Source organism: Cryptomeria japonica, chromosome 4 (assembly GCF_030272615.1).
Source record: "Cryptomeria japonica chromosome 4, Sugi_1.0, whole genome shotgun sequence".
In the NCBI taxonomy this organism is placed as follows: domain Eukaryota; kingdom Viridiplantae; phylum Streptophyta; class Pinopsida; order Cupressales; family Cupressaceae; genus Cryptomeria; species Cryptomeria japonica.
In genome coordinates this window covers 569,379,525-569,399,876 of record NC_081408.1, presented here as the reverse complement: position 1 = coordinate 569,399,876, position 20,352 = coordinate 569,379,525, and the positions used below count along the sequence as shown (strand labels likewise).

General features: G+C 32.6%; 1 protein-coding gene across 3 annotated transcripts in view; it reads right to left on the bottom strand.

Moving 5' to 3' along the window:
* Positions 1 to 12,557: 12,557 nt before the first annotated feature.
* The window catches only part of LOC131071072 (serine/threonine-protein phosphatase 7), a 54,826-nt gene continuing 47,031 nt past the window's right edge, over positions 12,558 to 20,352 (bottom strand). For 2 of the 3 annotated variants that reach the window (XM_058006773.2, XM_058006772.2), the window contains 2 exons: positions 13,758 to 13,865; positions 12,558 to 13,027 (listed from right to left, as the gene is read on the bottom strand). In XM_058006773.2, the coding sequence (XP_057862756.1) occupies positions 12,953 to 13,027; positions 13,758 to 13,865 (183 nt within the window). In that variant the 3' untranslated portion in view covers positions 12,558 to 12,952. Of the gene's footprint in view, positions 13,028 to 13,757; positions 13,866 to 20,352 lie in introns of those variants that run through there. The other variant, XR_009112461.2, reaches the window with a different exon arrangement.

Genomic DNA, 20,352 nt, shown 5'->3' with positions numbered 1-20,352 from the left:
TTAAGCATACAAGTAAGTTGCCAAATCTAAATGTTCCTTTCTTATCCTTCTTGATCTTCCCTAAATTATCAATCAATTCATCCTTTAACCATTCACATACATCAATTTTCACATTCTCATTTACCATATCATGTGCACCTTTTATGAATAAACTGGAGACTGAGTTAAGTCTGTTTGTATGAGTTACTTTGTAACCTAGAATCATGCTAATGAATCTTACATTTATGTCGGTTACATCATTAACCCTTAAAGACCTTTTGTCGAATGTTGTACCTATTAGGTTTATTACCAGGTCATTTGAGACCTTCTTTGTTTTGTCTGGTCTGTTACCGGTGGAAGGTAACCCTGTTACAGCTTTCACAGCTTCCTTGGTAATTTTATGAATTGAATCTAGCTAGAAAAATTCTCCATGTACCCTGCTCAATGCTATCATTATCACTTCCTTGGGGAATTCTGGAATGCAGAGAATTTCTGTGAATCCTAGGGTTTCAATAATTTTGTGTTCAGGTTTCACATTACTTGAATCATCACATATGACGGTCTTGTACATGTTCTTGACTTCCTCATCACCTAATTCTTCTATGTGGCAATGGATATACATTCTAGGGTCTTCTGCAAAAACAACTCCTTTTGGGATTTGAGAAAATGCACCAACATTATCATCCTTTTTAGCTATCTTGGGAACTAGCTGAAATACAGGCCTAGGGCATTTGATTACCTCGACTATGGTAGGGTTTGCTATGAATTCAGGTACAGAGGAGGATGCCATGATTATAAATTCCTTTTTTCTGCCTTTGGAAAGATTGATTGTTGAAATGTCTTGCCTCTTTGCTCGAAATGCCTTAGCTCTGGAAATTTCGTTCTCTTCGAATGTTTGAATGCTCGGTGAAGTGAAATGGAGCCAAAAACACTAATTTATAATGTCAATTTGCCAACTACCACATTTAATGCATGCCGATTAAGTAATCACTTAACATAACTGTCGGTATAGAAGTAACTTCAATTTCTTACCATCAACCGAGGGAATCATAGCATATGTCTCATTGATTGCCAAACCCTCAAATAAATTTCTTGAATTTGATGAAGAGACTCCTGCCGGTGGAGTGCTACTATGTTCAGTCGGTGGAGTGTTGCTTGGTTCTACCAGTGGAGGAGTATTCCCAACACCATTTAGTTCTGATTTCCTAATCTATTATTTTGAGAATTCTTGCTTAACTTCTTCAACCTTTTCTTTTCCTTTCAAACTAGAACCTTTGTTGTCTACCGGTGGTGCCTTGCTTCTGCAGAATTTTGCAATATGTCCAATCTTGTTACAAGCATAACAAGTCACATTATTTTTCTGAATAGCCTTTCCATAACCTATGCTGGTTTGTGTTCTACATTGATTAGATAAGTGTCCAAATTTTCCACAAACATAACATCTCACACTCATTCTGCAATTCTCAGAGTTATGACCAACTTTGTTGCATTTTGAACATTGATCGGTGGGCGCATTGGTATTCTGATAATTTCTAGATCTACATTGATTTTCTCTATGACCATACTTGTTACAGTTAAAGCATTTGCCATTGAATTTATAAGCAGTAGGTTGTCTTACCGGTTTTCCATGATCCTATGTGTTTGCAGTACCGGAGCTTTCACCAGTTTCAAAGCCAAGACCATTAGTGTCACCATTAGGTTTTCTGAGCTTTTCTTGAATTTCTCTTTATGTTGATTTGCAATATCTAGTTCTCTTTCTAAGACTTCTTTCTGCCTCATCAGTTCATTTGAGTCATTCCGTGTGTACATCAGATCTATCTTCAACAAATCATTTTCATAGCTAAGTCTTGTGTTCTCATTTGCAGCATCACTTAGTCTTCTAGTCAAATCTTCTTCATTCTTCTTTTTATCTTCAATTTCTTTATAGAATCTCATAGTCATATCTTGCATCTCATTCTTTGTTGTCATGTTCTCTTGATTCAACTTGTTTATCATATCATTAAGAGTTTATTTTTCATCATTCTCATTTTGCATCTTTTCACAAAGTTCTCTTCTCTTGTTTCTTGAAATAGTAAGATTTTCTTGAAGTGCTTGAATGATATCCTGACCAGCCTTTAGATCATCTTCAAGTTTGATATTTTTCAATTTTTATGCATCATAGTCTGAGAGAGCTCCTTCAAGTTGCTTCATCAAGTTTTCCATCTCTACCGGTGTCAAGATCTTCCTCAAGCTGTTAGGCTTTTGAAAATAGAGGACCAGGCTCTGATACCAATTGTTAGGATTCCCACAGATACTGAGAGGGGGGGTGAATCAGTATCTAACCGGTTGTAATATTTTCTTAACTTAAAACATGTAGAGCATATTAATATTGTGTACCAGTAAACAAAAAGTAATGCAATAAACAGAGACAAAAGCAAGCACATGGAAAACACACCATAACACAATATTTTAACGAGGAAACCCGGTGTGGGAAAAACCTCGGTGGGATTTGTGACCCACAATATTCGCTTACTGGCCAATAAGAGAATATTACTGCTACAAGAAGGGCCTACACATGCAGGAAGGCCAAGTGCCTAGAGCTCACTGCTCAAATACAAAATAGGAAGTCTCACTGACTTACAAGATGGATTATATAAATCCAGTGTCTTGTATTGCTTCAAAATAGCATCTATAATGCCAGATCCAGTACCGATTTCTACTCTGCTTCTTACATAAACCCTTAACCTATATTTCGCATAATAGGTCTGCCTTATTTTGCCTAATTATATTCCTCTATCTTACTTAATTGTTCTACAATGATCTCTCTTATATAAGAGTCATTTTACAACTTGCCAAGTTGGCTTACAATGATTTTTCAATAATAAACAAAATATATTAACAACAAAATTCATGTCGGCTTCTATGTCGGTATGCTTCCTTTCACTACTGGTGTCAGTGGTCTGTGTGTTGGTGTAGAGTCTGATCTTGCTAGTGCCGGTGGAATGCCTTGTCGGTGTCATAGGATTGTAAGGTTGTCATCAATGACAAAACCTTCAATCACCTACAATGTCTCATTGGAGTGTGCATATGCCAACATCACCCGTTTTGGGATGAATAAAAAGAGCACAAATAAAGAGCACATATTTGTGCTTATGTTTTTTTTTTGCACTTCATTATATGACAACCCACTAGCATAAAAAGCACGACATCGATCCTTTTAGCTTCCCCATTTTTTGTAATTTGATTGGAAACTTCATTGGCACTACTAGCCAATGATTATAGGGTTGTGGCAAGGGATGCATGATGCTCATAATCGAATGCCTTCAGTCTATTCACCAGTCTAGTTATTTTGATAGTGTTTTGTGTTAACTGGTTTATCAAATCCTCCTATGTAGCTTATGAATGGTCTGTTGGAGAAGTTGGAGGGTTTGGTTGTGGGTTCTCCTGTGGATTTTACCCTAAGTTTTCAAGAGGTGTGTCTTGTTGGGGGCATTATTTTCTAAATCTGATATGCATTCATAACAAAAAATTTAAGAAAAAATAAAAAATGATGAATTTACATTCTAATTGCGAATATAATTTATCAAATGCATACAATAGATGAAAAAAATTGATCTCATACCTCTTTCCATCATGCGTGTGTTTGATTTTTAAAAACCTTATTCGTGTATTGTGTTGCTTGAAACCCTTGAAGTATTTTTTCTTGCGGTCGTGGGTGAAAATGACCCAACGGTCGCTGTCAAAAAAAATTTATTGACAAAAAAACATGTACGGGGTTTTGAAAACTAAACCGCTTACGTGTTTAGTATAAGAAAAACCTCGTACATAGTTTTGCTTTGTTTAGGCTCGGCAAAACGAACCAAAATGCATACGAGGTTTTTTAAATTTCAAATAACTCGTGTGTGTTTTGTGTTTTTCCAACTTTTTGGGGGGGTGTGTCCACTTTTTTGCACACCATCTTGGTGCACACACCCCATTCCTACATATAGGGACTCATTTCCAATGTGGCTTTCGGATGCTTCCTCAAAGGATTTCAAAGTCTTTAATTCATTGTATGCGACTTTAGGAGGATTAGGGTTTTGATTTCTCCTACTATTTAAAATTTTGTAGCGTTATTCTTTTATGGCCATCAGATTTGCACGAGAAATATGAATTGATTCTTCTCATTGAAAGAATCAATATTCTTACATACATATGGGGCAAAGTTGAATGAATATCTTCTACTTGTAGTGTTTCCCCAATCGGTTTGAGCAATTATGGTAAGGAGGCAGGCCCACATTTGTGTAGATACATTCTTAACATTTATCCATTTTGAACAAGGATTTAGCAATGTTCCAGTAACTAGGCTATTTACCTTGAACAAGGATTTAGCAATGTTCCAGTAACTCTTTCCAAGACTCTTGCTTGCATGATATGAGTTTTTAGAAAAATGACAAAAAGTTGTTTTTGAATCATTCTACAAAATGAAATATATATATATATATATATATATATATATATATATATATGCCAAGTTTTATTCCCCATTGTAATAACCCACCATAATTAACTCAACAAAATTGACCATTCTTTTTTTTTTGGTTTAATTTAATCATTTGTGTTTGATTCAATCGCATACTCTGGGCATCCATCCATTAGGATTAGGCATTCATCCATCCGGGATGAGCATCTAACCATATGGGTTAGGCATTTGTCCATACGGGACATAAGATTTCATCTATCCAATATGGGATAGGCATCTACCCATACAGGGTAGGCATCTATCCAATCGGGATAGGAGGTGCTCTGGCCAGAGACTTAGACTCATCGGGACCATTCGGGTCTTGAGCCACTCATTAAGTACTACACTCTTCTAACAGAAGTGCACCGAGGTCGCCATCCTTAGGAGTAATTAAATAACATAATACAAGCTTGAATTCCGCCTCAGAATTTGGCTTAAAGCCTCAAGAAGTCAAGCGAATCCATACGGGATTCCTTCCGAGTATGCATTGAATTACTTTTTTTTCCATTTTAATTATCTTTCAAATTAGGATTCTATTCAATCCTTCTATACCAAGCCTAGACCCCACCCACGAACGCCTGAGTACGAGGGACAACTCTGTCCCAAGACTGCCTACATACCCGCTTCGGCACGGAATCAAGGTGTAAAGTATGTAGTTCTATTTTCTACTCTATGGTTTGATGTAAACTGATTAGTGGGTACGCAACCCTTTCTAGGGTCAATGTCCCAGACAGTTTCTCTGCAGTTGCTACCCACGGTGGTAGCACTTAAACAAAGGCTCAAGATGGCCTATTGTTTGTGGCCTAACAACTACATCCTAACACCGATCATGAGCGTCACCCTTGACCAAATTGTCAATCACCAATATCTCTTCAAGATTAAATCAATTTCATAAAAGCATTTTACTTAACCAACCCTAAAGGGGGTTTACTATGGTTTATCTCAACGGATGTAAAATCATTAAAAATTTATCTTATTAGATTATCGATCCAAGGGGGATTACCCGCCCCTTGGATTTTAACTTCCAAGTGTCCCTTATTACTCCTCGACGATTTATAGGGACGATGCCACAGACGTCGTTGATGTAGCTTTATTAGGCGTTAAGTGCAGTAGTTCAACACGACGACATTACCCGTAAGCATGACCCAGAGGCACCGTATATACCGAACATTACTAGGTTTTGGTTTCCATCTTCCTTTATTTAGTTTTCTAACTAAGAAGCTATGAAAACATCATGCTTGAAAACAATTACAAATTGAACATGCATAATTTTAATTGATTGAAATAACTACTTGATGAATTACGTAGAATAAAAACCATGACTTGAAATATAACTTGCATATGAAAACTTGCATATTAATAATTACATGTGTACTTGCATGGAGATGATAACGTCAATAAATGTAATTAATCTATAAGTAATTGCATGATATAAGAATAGTGTAACTTGCATGCATGATTAAGCAATCCAAAAATAGTGATTAATTTAGACATTTGATTCAAATCATATTAATGTGAATTAATTGCTAAAGGCCAACTAAGTGCCCCAATTGATCTTAAATGGATTGAATAACTCTAATTAAAAGAATTTGATATAATATAATTTACAAATATAAAATTTACTAAGGATAAATTAATTATGAATTTACTACACAATAATCCCCAATACTTATAAATTTTTCTAAGTTAAATTCAATAACTTAAAATTTATACTAAGGAAAGAATTAACATTTTCTAAATTGCAATTATTAACAATTAAAGTTAAAATTTAAACAAAATAATTATTAGCAATTAACTTAAAATTTAACCCAAAGTAATTACTAAAAATTCCAAATTGCAATTTAAAAAGAATATATAAAAAAAACTAACTACAAAAATAAAATAAGCGATTTTTTTTTTTGTTTTAATAGTAAATAGGGGATTAATATTTACAGAGAGAGAGAGAGAGAGAGTTTATTCCAGCATTCATAGGGAGCGAATTTTTTTTTGTTTTAATAGTAAATAGGGGATTAATATTTACAGAGAGAGAGAGAGAGAGAGAGAGAGAGAGAGAGAGAGAGAGAGAGAGAGAGAGAGTTTATTTCCAGCATTCACAGGGAAAGAATTTATTTCCAGCATTCACAGGGATGAATAACACAAAGGATTATTCACAGGGAAATATATTCTTCAATTTCAACTAATATTCACAGAGAGAATATATAACCAGATATATATGAAAAAAAATAATTATGTAATCAAATGAGAATAAAGATTTATTTACAGGAATGAATAACACAGAGAAATTTATACTCCTTTTTGCACAGAGAGATTTATATAACCAGATATATGAAATAAAAAATAATATTAATGTAAACAATGAGAATAAAGATTTATTCACATGGAAATTTTTATTCAACTCATTTCACAGAGAGATTTTATTTAACTAATATTCACAGAGAGATTTATTTAACTAAAAATCGTAGAGAGATTTAAAATACTCACAGAGAGATTTAAAATAATCACAGAGATTTTTAAAAATAATCACAGAGATATTTAAAAATAATCACTGAGAGATTTAAAATAATCACAGAGAGATTTAAAAATAATCACAGAGAGATATAAAATAATCACAGGGAGGTTAAAGAATGAGATTCAGATTTCCATTCGAAGAACTAGAGAAATGAATTAGAGGGAAGAATAAAGATTCAAATCACATAGGAAATAATTCTAATCTCAGAAAAAGAGATTTTAAACAAATAAAGGAATATGATTTTCTTTTGCTAAAATCTTTGAAAGAAAAACAAAAAGCAAGATCATGTGCATATTTTCTTGAGGGAAATAAAATAAATAAATAACTATCTTTTACATGCACTATATGAAAACATTATCATTATTATTTATCCCTAAATAAAAGATTTAAATCTAAAAAAAAAATCTTTATATAAAGGAAGATCTATAACTATTTTTTGATAATACGAATTCCTCATAAGTGAATAACAAGGAGAGAACCTGGTTTATCGAGCTTGATGTTGAATCCACTGGTTATCCTTTTGATCCTTCCTTGCAACCTGAGAGAAATCCTTCAAACAACAACTTAAAATTCCTGCAACGAAAAATGAGACTACCAAAGAAGATCTACTTCTAAAACTTGGGAAATTTTCTTCAAAACATAATCAACTCCCTTCTTTGAAACTTGCATATAATTTTATAAGAAAATTCCCTCCATTCCACTATCCAGAAAATTTAATTAAAAAGGAGATTCTTTCCCAATTTTGGACTTCATGCAAATTGATTAGACTTAGTGGGGGAGTTACATGCAAGGTGGTGGAGAATCCTCTAGAAGCTTCTTATTCTTCCTACAACATGTGCCATAATTGGATGTGGAAATAAATAAATAAAAATAATGTATATTTTCCATGTGTGTGTGTGTTATTATTTTTCATTCTTTTTATAACATTTATTCAATCATGTAAATAGCTTATCCAAAAATATAATAGAATTGTATTTTAAATCCAAAAGTGATAAAGGAGGGTTCTGAGACCCATTCACTATTAAGTCAATTATCAAAAAAAATTCTAGCTAGTAGATTATTATTATGAAGACATGATAAAAAAATAGTAGTGTTTTTAAGCCTAGTGTTTAGGGCATTGATCATATCTTGATTGAATTTTGTCTTTCTGATGGGGTTCAAGTTCTACTTGCAAGTCCTCCTTGAATGGTTTATGGGCCTCATTGTTGATGTAGATATCAAAACAATGCAATCATGGTTGTATCAATTTGATTGCACCCTTTGACTCTAATTTCCTATATGAAATACATAAGTTTTTGTTTTCAATATCTATCTAATGTTGTTTGAATGAATTGTGGCAAAAAAAATGTTGTTTTGCCTTGTTTTAAAAGGTTTCACATACAATTTTTTTGTGTGTGATATTTGTTGTAATTGGATGAACATCTCCATATTCTAAAGAGGCAATATTAATCATTTAACTATTGCAAAGTTATTGATTAGAATGAAACACTTGTTTCTCTCTCTTCTTGTTATATTATCATCATAAACAAAAGTGAATGTTTATGCATGCATTTCAATTTACTTTCTTATACACAACTCACGATGATACATTAATAAAAGCATATTTCTCAAAAAGAGGAATCAAGTTATTGATACGTGTTGCTATGCTTCTCATCTTATCCGTAATAGTTACATTTGTACTTGCCTTTGTTATGAAAAATAAATAAAATATTCATTTTTTAATATCAAATATTACATTTGATATCATTTTATAAAGTGGTGGAGACGGCAGAAAACAGTTAAATAGTTTAACCGTGTAGAAACTACCTCTCTAATTGTCTACCCTAATCAATGTAATATGTATTTACTAACAATGTAATACATTATACTAACAATTCCCCCTATTACATTGTTCTTTATAAATGTTTATCCAGAAAACCCCCCTTAAGCCTTACATAATAAAAATTGTTGATTCAAGAATATAAATACACATTTTGTGAAAAAATTATTTGAACAAACAAATTATGAATCAAGTTTATTTCCATCAAGCTATCTCATAACCCTCAGAAAGGTGTAGCCTCTATCTGATATCCCAAATTATCCAGCAACAATCCATATTGAGCCCTCCAACCACATGGCTTCATCAAGTTGCCTGATAACCCTCGGAAGGGTATAATTCTCGAATACAGCCTCGAGTACTACTGGACAACCATCTATATTGAGCTTTACACCAAACCCCTTACCTATCTCCAAAAAAAAACTTCACAATACATGTATCTTCAAATATGCCAGCAACAACAAGGAATAAACAAGAAACCAAAAAACCAAAAAATGCTTCTCAAGCAAAACACTATCTCAAAGTGAGAAGCTAACTTGAGATGATAGAAATCCTTCATCCTCATGTGCCACTAGCCTCCAATGAAGTGAAGACTTATAGCACTTCTCCAGAATCACTAAGAGAATCATAAATAATAACTTGATCATTTGATGAATCCCCATTCTCAATATAAGAAATGTTTTCTTCATTGATTTTTAATTTGAACTTTCCTTTAAGAAAATTTTCTAACTCGACTTTTACACGACCAAGCTCTGTGACCTTTTTCTTACAATAAAAACATTTAATGTCTTTATTACTTGTGCTTGATCTTTTATTATAGTTTTGAACATATAATGCATTTTTCAGTTGAGAAACACCACCTAAATCTTCTGCATATGTTCTCTTTTCTTCTGCTAAAAGGGCTGAAATCATATCTTCTAAACTTTGGGAGGTTATTTGGTTGAGTGTAAAAATAATATTATTGTATTTTGCAGGCAAGTTGTTTAACTTGATAGCCTTAGCATCTTCATCATTTACTGGAGCCTTAACTTCTGCTAATTGTCTGATAAGAGATCTCAAACTACTTATATGACTTGACATTTTGACTCCATTTTCCATTTTGAACTTAAACAATTGAAGTTTTAGAGAGAATTTTGCATTTAATGCCTTTGCTCCAAACAATTTATTGAGATTATCCCAAATATCTATTGATGATGTATCCAAATCTATATGATGTAATTCCGAATCAAAAAGAGCAAGACCAATAATAGCTTTGGCTTTATCATCTCTATCCTCTCACTCTAATAATTTAGATGCAATTGTAGGTTTCATTTCTTTCCACTCACTATTCCCCATAAATTTTTATTCATTAATTGCATCTAAATTTTTATTTTCCAAGTATGAAAGTTAAAACCAAAATATTTATCTAGCATATCAACCACAATCTCCATAATGAAATATCCTGCTTATTTTTCAATAATCACTTCACTAAAATTGCAATATTTGTTTCTAAGCCCTAACTTCCCCTTGTAGATTAAAGAAAGAGGGAAGTACAATCACTTTACATACACAAAGATTGCTTGGATTGTTGCAGCATAGACACAAAGATTGTTTGTTGTTCTCTCACACCATTTTCACAGGCACATAAACATATGCACAACTTCAAATACTCATTGCATATTCATAGGCGTTCAGGGAGACCGCTCTGATGCCAGTTGTTATGAAAAATACATAAAATATATTTTTTTAATATCAAATATTACATTTGATATGCATTTTATAAAGTGGTGGATACGGCAAAAAGCAGTTAAATAGTTTAACCATGCAGAAACTACCTCTCTAACTATCTACCCTAATCAATGTAATACATTTACTAACATTGTAATACATTTCCCTCTCGCAAATGTTGCATTTAGCATGATATTACTCTTTTATTTTTCCATTTGTATGATAATGCAAAGAATGTGTTGGCTTAGTTGAAAAATGCATTGATCATGAAAACTCTCATATGAATTGAATTAAAAATTTAATAAAAGATTAAATGTAAAAACAATGCCATGAAAAAGTAACATCTAATAATTATGGATGGCAAGGGCGTATTACACTCACAAAATGGATGTAAAAAAATTCATAAATAAAAACTAGAACCATTCAATTTGACATCATTGTTGGAAATCATTAATAATTTTTGTAGACGAACATAATAATATAATAATATTTTAGTCTTAATAGAATTTTTGGCTTTTGTCAAAAATTTAATAGAAATGTAATAATATAATAATAATAATTTTCTACTAGAAGTTTTTTCTCTTCTAAAGAGTTTAATGGAAATATAAAAATATAATAACAAAAATATATCAAAATTTAATAATATAATCATTTCTTAATTATGCCGAGAGGCATCTACAATGACATCAAAATATCCGTAAACAAAAATTCAATTTTGAAACAATTTGACATGCAAATGACAAATAAATGCATGAAATATGTCTTCTTTTGGTTTTTGTGGAGGTGTTATTTTATTACTCCAAATAAAATAGAACCCTCACCACTTGTCTCCAACTATATGAAACCGTTACATTCAAATGATAGTGGAAGAGTGTCATAATATTTAAAAGGGAACAATCAATAAAATCAAGTAGCGTTGAGAGGTTAGTGGAAGACACGGCTTGGCATTGTGTGTATCTAACGATTCTAAATTCCAGATTCATGTTGTCATCTTAGATAATGCTGGTACATACTTGAGCAACTCTATTATTATCCATATTTTTGAAACTCTTGTATACTACTAATATTGTTCTAATCGTCAGATTCCTTTCTAGTATAAGATATCTCTTGGCATAATTTACCTATATTTTTTAAATATAGATATACTAGTAATAATTTAATTTTAGTTATAATATCATAATATAATAATGATTTAATGTCAATTATAATATAATAATATTATTATTTTTTAGGTGGAACAATGAACAAATATGATATCTTTCGGCATACTTTACGTATATCCTCTAAAGATAGGTATACACTTAAATGATGCTAATATTGTTTTATGGCTTTGCTATGAGTATGTTCCTCTTTACTCCTTTGAGACCTTTGCAGAGTGGTTTACCCTCAGGGTTTCACTCTAGGTCCTTTTTTCTCCTAGTCATTCCTTCCACAATGTGTAGTGTGCTGCATGCAAATGCAAATCATTGAGATGCCACACCTCGTCTCTTTCATCTGTGCTTGCCAATACATCTCTTCCACACGCTGTGAAATGAAGGAGTGTGTGGATATTTGTTGCATTATGGTTTTGAATACATTTAATTAGGAAAAATATATTGCTTGCGTTTTGGTCAGTGTTGTCCATGATTGTATTTGGGAATTGCATTCATATTACACATGCAAAACCCTGAAAAGAATTTGGTTTAGGCGTTGCATGGGGTGAAAGTGTACAAAATCCTTAGCATGATTGCGTTGCAAAATATATCATTAATGAATTAACATCATGTTTTACCAGTAACACGTTAAGGATTTCTCGCTTTTAAAATTGCAGGCTAATGTTTGACGATACAGATTGTCACATTTGAAAATAACTTAAAAGATGAATTCCTTTACTTTCTTAAACTTGCCAAACAAAATAGCCAGGCAACGTAAAATATAAGAGCAACATATTTACAAAGTGTAATAGCATTGGAGATTTAGAAAGGAGACTCCAATTATAAAATAATTCCTAAGAGGTAAGTATTCAAGATCTCACATGCATATATTCCTCATTACGGAGCACTTAATCCTGTTTGACAGTCTCTGGGTAAGAGGAAAATCTTGATTATGATAAATATTTACTAAAGAAGAAAATATAAAGGTTATCCTCCATCAATGGCTATATTTTAGCAGATTGCCAAAATGTGATACTGACAACTTGCTGACATCAGCCTTGATTAATAAATAAACTTAAACCCCAAAAAATTGATACTAGCTGTTGCAACCTTTTGTTTGATCAGACAATATCTTCTTTGAAGATATTGACAAATACTTTACTGTTATTTTTCTTCGTGTATAGTGCAACCTTACAACAAAAATCTGATAAATAAATGATACAATCTGCTAGAAACAGCAGACTTGAAAAGCATTTACACTAGCTATCTAATAAAATACATTGATTCAGACAAAAGTGTACTACAAACACAAGAATCCAAATATCCCATTATGCTGAAATCGAACCCAAATCCAGCTCTTCATCTGAATCAATAGCATTCTCATAATCATAATAAGCATTAACCTGGACAGATCAACAAAGTCAAACGTAAGACACTATTTTCCATGAATGCATAAATAATCACAAATCCAAACTTCAATTAGAATAAACTAAACAGACTGATTAAATAAAATTAAAAAAGATTTTGCATCTTCCATCGTATCAGTGACACAAATGCAACATGCATTTTTCACCGTGCCTCTGAAAATTACATTTCAGAATTTATCTTTGGGGACCAAATTTCAAAGAGATGGGATCTAGCTCTTAGTGAAAGCACCAAGTACCAACATTTTCTTATGCACTAACTGTTGTGGTGGTAGTTTCCAACAATTGACAAGCAGGATAGTCCATCATAAACTCAATAAGATGCTTCCCACTGTACAGCTAAATAAAATATGCCAGTGAGAAGCTCCTTTTTCTCAAATTAGGGACTTTCAAATGGGTCCCCATGAAACAAACCTATGAGAACTAAAATACATAGGAAACATTCATCAACTCTTCCCACTCAGAGGTAACTAGGCCTCCATCAGGAAAATCAAGAAAAGGTGGCTCAAGATTGCTGTTTAAGGAGTTGTTCACTATTAATAACACAAAAGGTCCAACCACTATGAGATAAACATTCCAATTTGAGATGCTACTGACCGGTAAAAAAACCATGTGTCAATAAACAAAATATTAGCTTAGAACTCCAGAAAAACTCAATTGGTATGCTGAAGTGATAATTTGCACCAAAAAGTAGTGGTTGGAAACAAACCTTTGGCCTGGGCATTACAGCTTCAAACGTGTGAAAAGTTGGAGTAGCAAAATCAGGTGGCTCCAGTACAATGTATGCACCTCGATTATTATAGCGTTCTGTACTTGCCTGTGCATCAGATCCAATTATTCCAGGTTTAGAAAAAATAAAAAAGAATCCATTTTAAACAAATTAATTAAGCAGAAAATTTAGTTACACGCATTTGTGAATTTAGAAAATAAAAAATGCATTTCAAAAATTTCCTATTTGAATGATAACTAAATGAAGAAAATAGAAATCATTAACATCTTTTTTACTCTTGTTTGTTTTAACTATTAAAACACAGAAGACTAACAATGAATCAAAATAACAAATAATAGCACTCTTAAGTCTTAACCTATACCATTGTCCAGCTGTTAAACTTCAGTTCAATCATCTTCCCTGCATCCGTTTCTATTGAAAGAGAAATGTTTATTGTGGGTGAAACTTGTTCTTTGGGCCATTTTAATAAAGTGTAAGGGTTTGTAACAAATTACAGAGGCTTAGATTAAATGTAAAGTCTGTAAAATCCAATGGCCCACAATTAATATTAACTGAATCTGTGCAGAAAGCACACCAATTGATGATAAGCCTTGTGAGAGTACAAATAGTTTCAGAGAACCTTTGTAGCAAGTGTTCAACAAGCATTTTACTAGTATATTATTATTGAACCACTTTTATGAGTTGGTCTTCAAAAAGTTTTCCTAGCACCAAAGATCTGCTCTTACCCTGTGGTTTGGTTTTCTTTATTTTACCACATTTATTTATTTTTCTACACGTTATCTATTCTAACAGTTCTTTAAGATCCAACGAATTGAAACTCCAACAAAATATTCCATTCTCAAATCAACCCACCATTGCGTATGAAACATCTATAGAGAGATAAATTCAAGAGTGCATTGTTTTGAGACTTTATTAAAATTATATTTAGGCACTAAAAATTTAAATCCAACTTAGATGATCAATACCAAAGGCACATTATGACAAAACAGAACAGAATATGTATCGAATAATCTTGGATATTTCTCATCAAAGCAGTACTGCTGGTTGTGAGAGATAACTTATGGATGTAAGCAGTAGTGATGTAAAGTCCCCACTTTGAAATAGAATTTAATGGCTAATAATAATAATAATAAAATTCACAAGAATAAAAATTAAATTAAAATTAAAATTAAAAGAATATAATTAAAATTTAATTAAGTTAATGAATGGTCAAAAGACATGGGATGAAAAGTAGTGACTCCCTCAAACATGAGATATAAAAGGATCAGTAGTCATTAATATTAGTTAAGTCAACGAGGTACGAATGAGGAGTTGTGGGCAGGGGTCGTGTAAAGAGATATCTCCTTTCACCGCATATCTCCTCACATCCTATTTGAAGGTGGATGCGTATTCTGAGAAGAGCATCGAATGGGGGCGGGTGAAAAGCATCAAATAGTCCTTGAAGAAGAGAGCATAGAAGGAAAGATCGAATTTGCAATTATCATTAAGACAAAGCGATACTCTGGTATGAGGTTTTTGTGCATATATCTGATAATACTTTCTGCCTACTACTATTGATAGCGGATCGCTGTTATGATTATTCAATATAGCATACTGCATGTTATCTCCAATCTGCTCATTTCCGATTGATGCTATGTGATTGTTTATGGCTATTATACATGGGATATGTGATATATATATATATATATATATATATATATATATATATATATATATATATATATATATATTCTGTTTGATTATTGTAATCAGCCATGGTTGGGACATGAAGGATTGCAATAGGGAGAACGGTGGTGGGATCACCTCTAAGCACGCCACCTCATATGTATCGCAGGGTCCACATGAGGCCAAAGGGGGGAAAAGGTGCTCTGCTTTTGGGCTTGGGAGGGTTAGACTTAGGATACCCTATTGAGGAAATACTTGTCCTCTCCACCATGGTGATAGATGGGATCATGTGAGTAGGAGAAGGTGGCTTGATTGAGGGAGAACGGTTGATAAGACACCCTATCAAGTTACCCATCCTAGCTTGCTATGATTGGGATTCTTTTAGTTATGATCTATGATTCTGACCTCTACTTTACTTTATGAATCACAGTTAGTCTTTCTTTACTTTATGGATCATAACCAGTCATTCTTTATTTTATGTATCATCATAGTTAGTTTTTTGTAATTATTATATAATTTGTAGGTTAATTTCCTAACTTGTTTGTAGGCTTTTTCTATTAAAGAGATGATGGTATTCCCTCACTAACCCACCTTTAATAGCTAAGAATTGTAATCTATGGTAAACTAGGGCATTTTACAAAAAGGGGCATTACAAGTGAACATGTTATTTTTATGTAAACAGAACTGAGTATGTTCACTACTGTCTGGATCTATGTCATTACCCTAAATTTTACCCTCTAATTAAGAATATTTCCTTAAAATTCAATTTAGAAACAAATGGGTGCATGTAGTAGTTTATAGAAAATAATAAAAAAAAAAATTATTTCCTAAAACGAGCAAAATTATCTCAAAATTGTGCTATCCCTTTATATGATCAATTATTATTATTGTTTATTTTGTCTAAATTTAAATACTTTCCAAATATTAGGTCATATAAAAACTATTGATTACTCCTTACATAATGGCTCCAGATATGCATTGAATGAACCTAACTAAAGAGTTACAAGGGGATTGTCATGCCCAGCACTGGGAGATACGCATTAGGAAATTAATAGTGGAAGAGGCATAAGTTTGCTATGAGATTCAATTATTCTTTAGGCAGTTTGCTATGAGATTCAATTATTCTTTAGGCTGATGTCATATGCATGAGGATAGTGTGTGTGGACTGCACCAGTGAGCATTGAATGCACCACAATGGAGTATGGAATGAATTAAATTCACCTCTATAATATCGGAAGATGGGTAGATCATGCATTGGCATGCAGTGCAGCAACGGAATTCAGAATTAACTGCTTGCTGCAGACATGAAAGGTGGGCATGATTTGAGCCGAAAGTGGAAAACATGATATGAATGAGGTATACATTTAAGACACCTCTTCTTTTTAATAACACAAGAGGGGAGTAACTTAAAGGGCATACTTTCAAGAAGGAGCAGGCCATCATGAAAAGGAAGAAGCTCACATGGGAAGCATTGGAAAGAAGGCATAGGTTCTGGACACAAAAATGGAGTACAAGCTCAACCATAGCAGGTAACTGTGAACATTGTCAAAAGGGTATGAACCCAAAAGAGCAGCATCAAGCATAAGTCAAGCCCAATTTACTACACCAGTTTTAAATTTGAAATTTTTAGAATACAGTTGTTTCGAAGAAATCAGTTTAGCACTTTGCATGGTTTTGCATTTGTCAAGGATCTGAAGTTTTTAATCTTTTGAGATCAAGATTTAATATTACAGCTGATCTTATGAAAAATATTAGTCTATTCCCTCTTGTGGACAGAATGGATTAGATTTATTTGTCACCAGGCTGCGTCTATACATCATAGTTACTCTTCTTTGACAAGTCTCTAAATCTTGACTGTTTCCTATATATCTCCATTGTTGCATCATAATATGCAATATTGTCTTTTACATGAAATTTGGACATACAAGATCCTTTCACACATTGAAACTTCTCCGTGCCAAATAGGTAGTCTAGATGAGCATGCCTGTCATGAAAGGCTTAATGCATCATGGCCTTAGGTCCATGGAGGTGCTAGGCAAATTAGTAAGAAAGCGGTCAGATACCCAGTAACCCTCATCAAATGCTCAATGCATCCTAGCCTTGGCTATTCCCTCACCTAATAACGTAGCGACAAGAGGCTCAGTAACATATTTATCAAATGTAATACTCAGATAGGTAGCTGTCTGCTATTAACCAAAAGTCAATACCCATTTTCTTTTTCCAATCCGTGCTATCTTGGTTATCTCTTTACAACTGCTAGTAAATATAGTAGTTTTCAGCTTTACAACTGCCTTTTGCAATTGCATGAGAGTTTCTAAATCCTTCACAACACATCCATTCTCTATGTAATGTATAGATTGGTATTGTAAGGCATTTTGTCAATAATATTACTGCCTCGAATATCACAAATAAGTATTATTGCCTAGAATATCCCCTAACAGGGCATTTTGAATTGGCTTCTTCAATAGTACATGTTTTTTTTATAACATAGATATGAGATCTTTAGGATATTATTACTGAGTTGGAGTTAAATAGTGGGAATTTGAACACATCAACATATTGGGGTTGTGTAGCAATTTACATGAAATTTCTTGAGAATATTTATTTTAACGACTGGGTAATGGATATTATTATGTTTAGATCTCTAGTATATATTCTTTTAGGCACATTAAATAGTTCACAGATTCATATGCATAAGACCTTGTGAACTAAGTAACACATTAACCTTGGTTCACCATGAACATTGTAGATATAACCTTTTTGCGTATTGGTGATTTCAGATAAGGTTCAATACTAGGATAAAATTCTTGACTTATACAACTAGGATCATATTTCTCTAGGTCAGGCAAGTTGAAACTTTAAATTACCTTGAAACTATTAAATTGAAGGGTTATCTCTAAACCTATTTGCTTATAGTAGTCTTATTACATTAAGATTAGTGTTGACTTCAAGATATCCTTTATAAATATTTTGAGTCTGGTAGAAGTTAAAAGGAATGATGTCATGATTGTTTAGGTGAATACGAAAAATAGAGGAAATGATTATTATTCATTACATGAAATTGTAGAATAGATTAGGAAATTTACTCAATGAGACTCTGTATTTATTTTTCAAGGAATTAGAATCATAGGTTTGTTTGACTTTTCAACTTTAAAATAATGATGATTAAAGCTCTTTGAATTAAAGGTTATAAATTCAATGTATTGTCAAGAAATACGAAGTTTCTTCTACTGAACATAAGAACAAGTGATAAGGTCTTTAGCTAGTACTTCAATAAATTTCTATCCATTTTCATCGTCCTCAAACCAATGTTGAGATAGAATAACATCCTGAAGGATAATCTATGTTCTTATCTTAAAGAGTTTAGTTATTTGGCATTATATAGATGCAAACTTAATGACAAGAATAAACTATCCTTAATGGCATATATCCTTTGAATAACATCATAATAGGACTCTCCTAGTTAAAGTATTTTGTAGTAAGGGAAAATATTGGAGTATATGTTGATCATAAAATAAAGTCAAATAGCATTTTATAATATGCACCTGGCAATTTGATGATCTTTATGTTACCAATATAATAAGTTACTCTTATGCACCATTAAATTGATGATACTTGATATTATGATGAGTGACGACTTTCTATATATATTTAGATATCATTACTTCATACATAGATGGATTTAGTAAAGTTGATAGTCTTTAATAATTACATGATAGTGACTCATATTTATTTGTACAGAATAGATCATGGATCATGATATCATCACTATATTTTTACTTTGCATTTAAGATAAATAGTGGATATGTTTGTCTCTTAGAATAGCTGCGTGAAGTAGAATTCAATTCTTGTTAAGAATCTGTGTGGATATGCATAGAATGATGCACTTGTATGTGCTTATGTACTATTGTATGCTTTTGCAAGCTTTTATATGCATTGGTGTGCTTTCAATGTGTATCATTTGTGTGTCTCCAATATGTTGAAAAGAGAAGAGTAATTTTCCAAAGGGTAAGTCTCTGCTCTAACTTATTTGCTGATAGTCGGCCCAAAGAGGTGTTTTGGCCAAAGCTTATTTGATCTCTTTGTATATGCTTGCTAATTGAATCATTATGCTTCACACTCTCTTCCACATCATGATATCATTAGATTATGCTTGAGGGAGATAGATGTCGAGAGTTCCTGTAAGGATTATCATCAGCTACATACCTTATGTATTCATTGTATTCGACCTTATGGTCTTTGGTAAAAGAAATACTTTCCTTAGGTTTTGCCTAATCTTGGGGCTTATGTACTTAGACATTATGTCGAAATCTATAATCATGTCTCTATTCTTATATATTTGAGCAAATTGCCTTAATTTATGCTTGAGTATGTGTGTAATTTGGTGTATTTATGTAATTTAATATTTTAATAATATGGAGGCCTTTACAATCTATATATTAGTGATTATGTATAGTTACATAACCAGTGCTTTTTTGGGGGTCTTTGAAAAGACCAAACCACCTTCACCTCTAAAGCTTGGCTTTTTCATTTACACCTTATTTTTCCAACTTTTCAGTCTGGAATCAAACTATTTCAAAGCACAGGTGAATAGATGATCATGGTATTGTCATCATAAAAAAATAGAGCACACCTCAAGGGTCATTGTTTCTAGTTTCCCACATTTATTTTGACCTTTAAGTTGCCACGCAAAAGGTTCATTAGGGCTTATTCCAAGTTTGAACTTATCGCTTTGCTAGGTTCTAGAACTTAAAATTTAAAGCTTGAATGTTCCAATTTGAACCCTAATAGTTAGTGTGTATGTTTGGCAATAAGACAAACATTAAACTTTGCATTACAATTAAACCCTAACTATTAGGATTTGAAGTTTGTATCTTTATTTAAACTTTAAATTTTCCAGTTAAACATG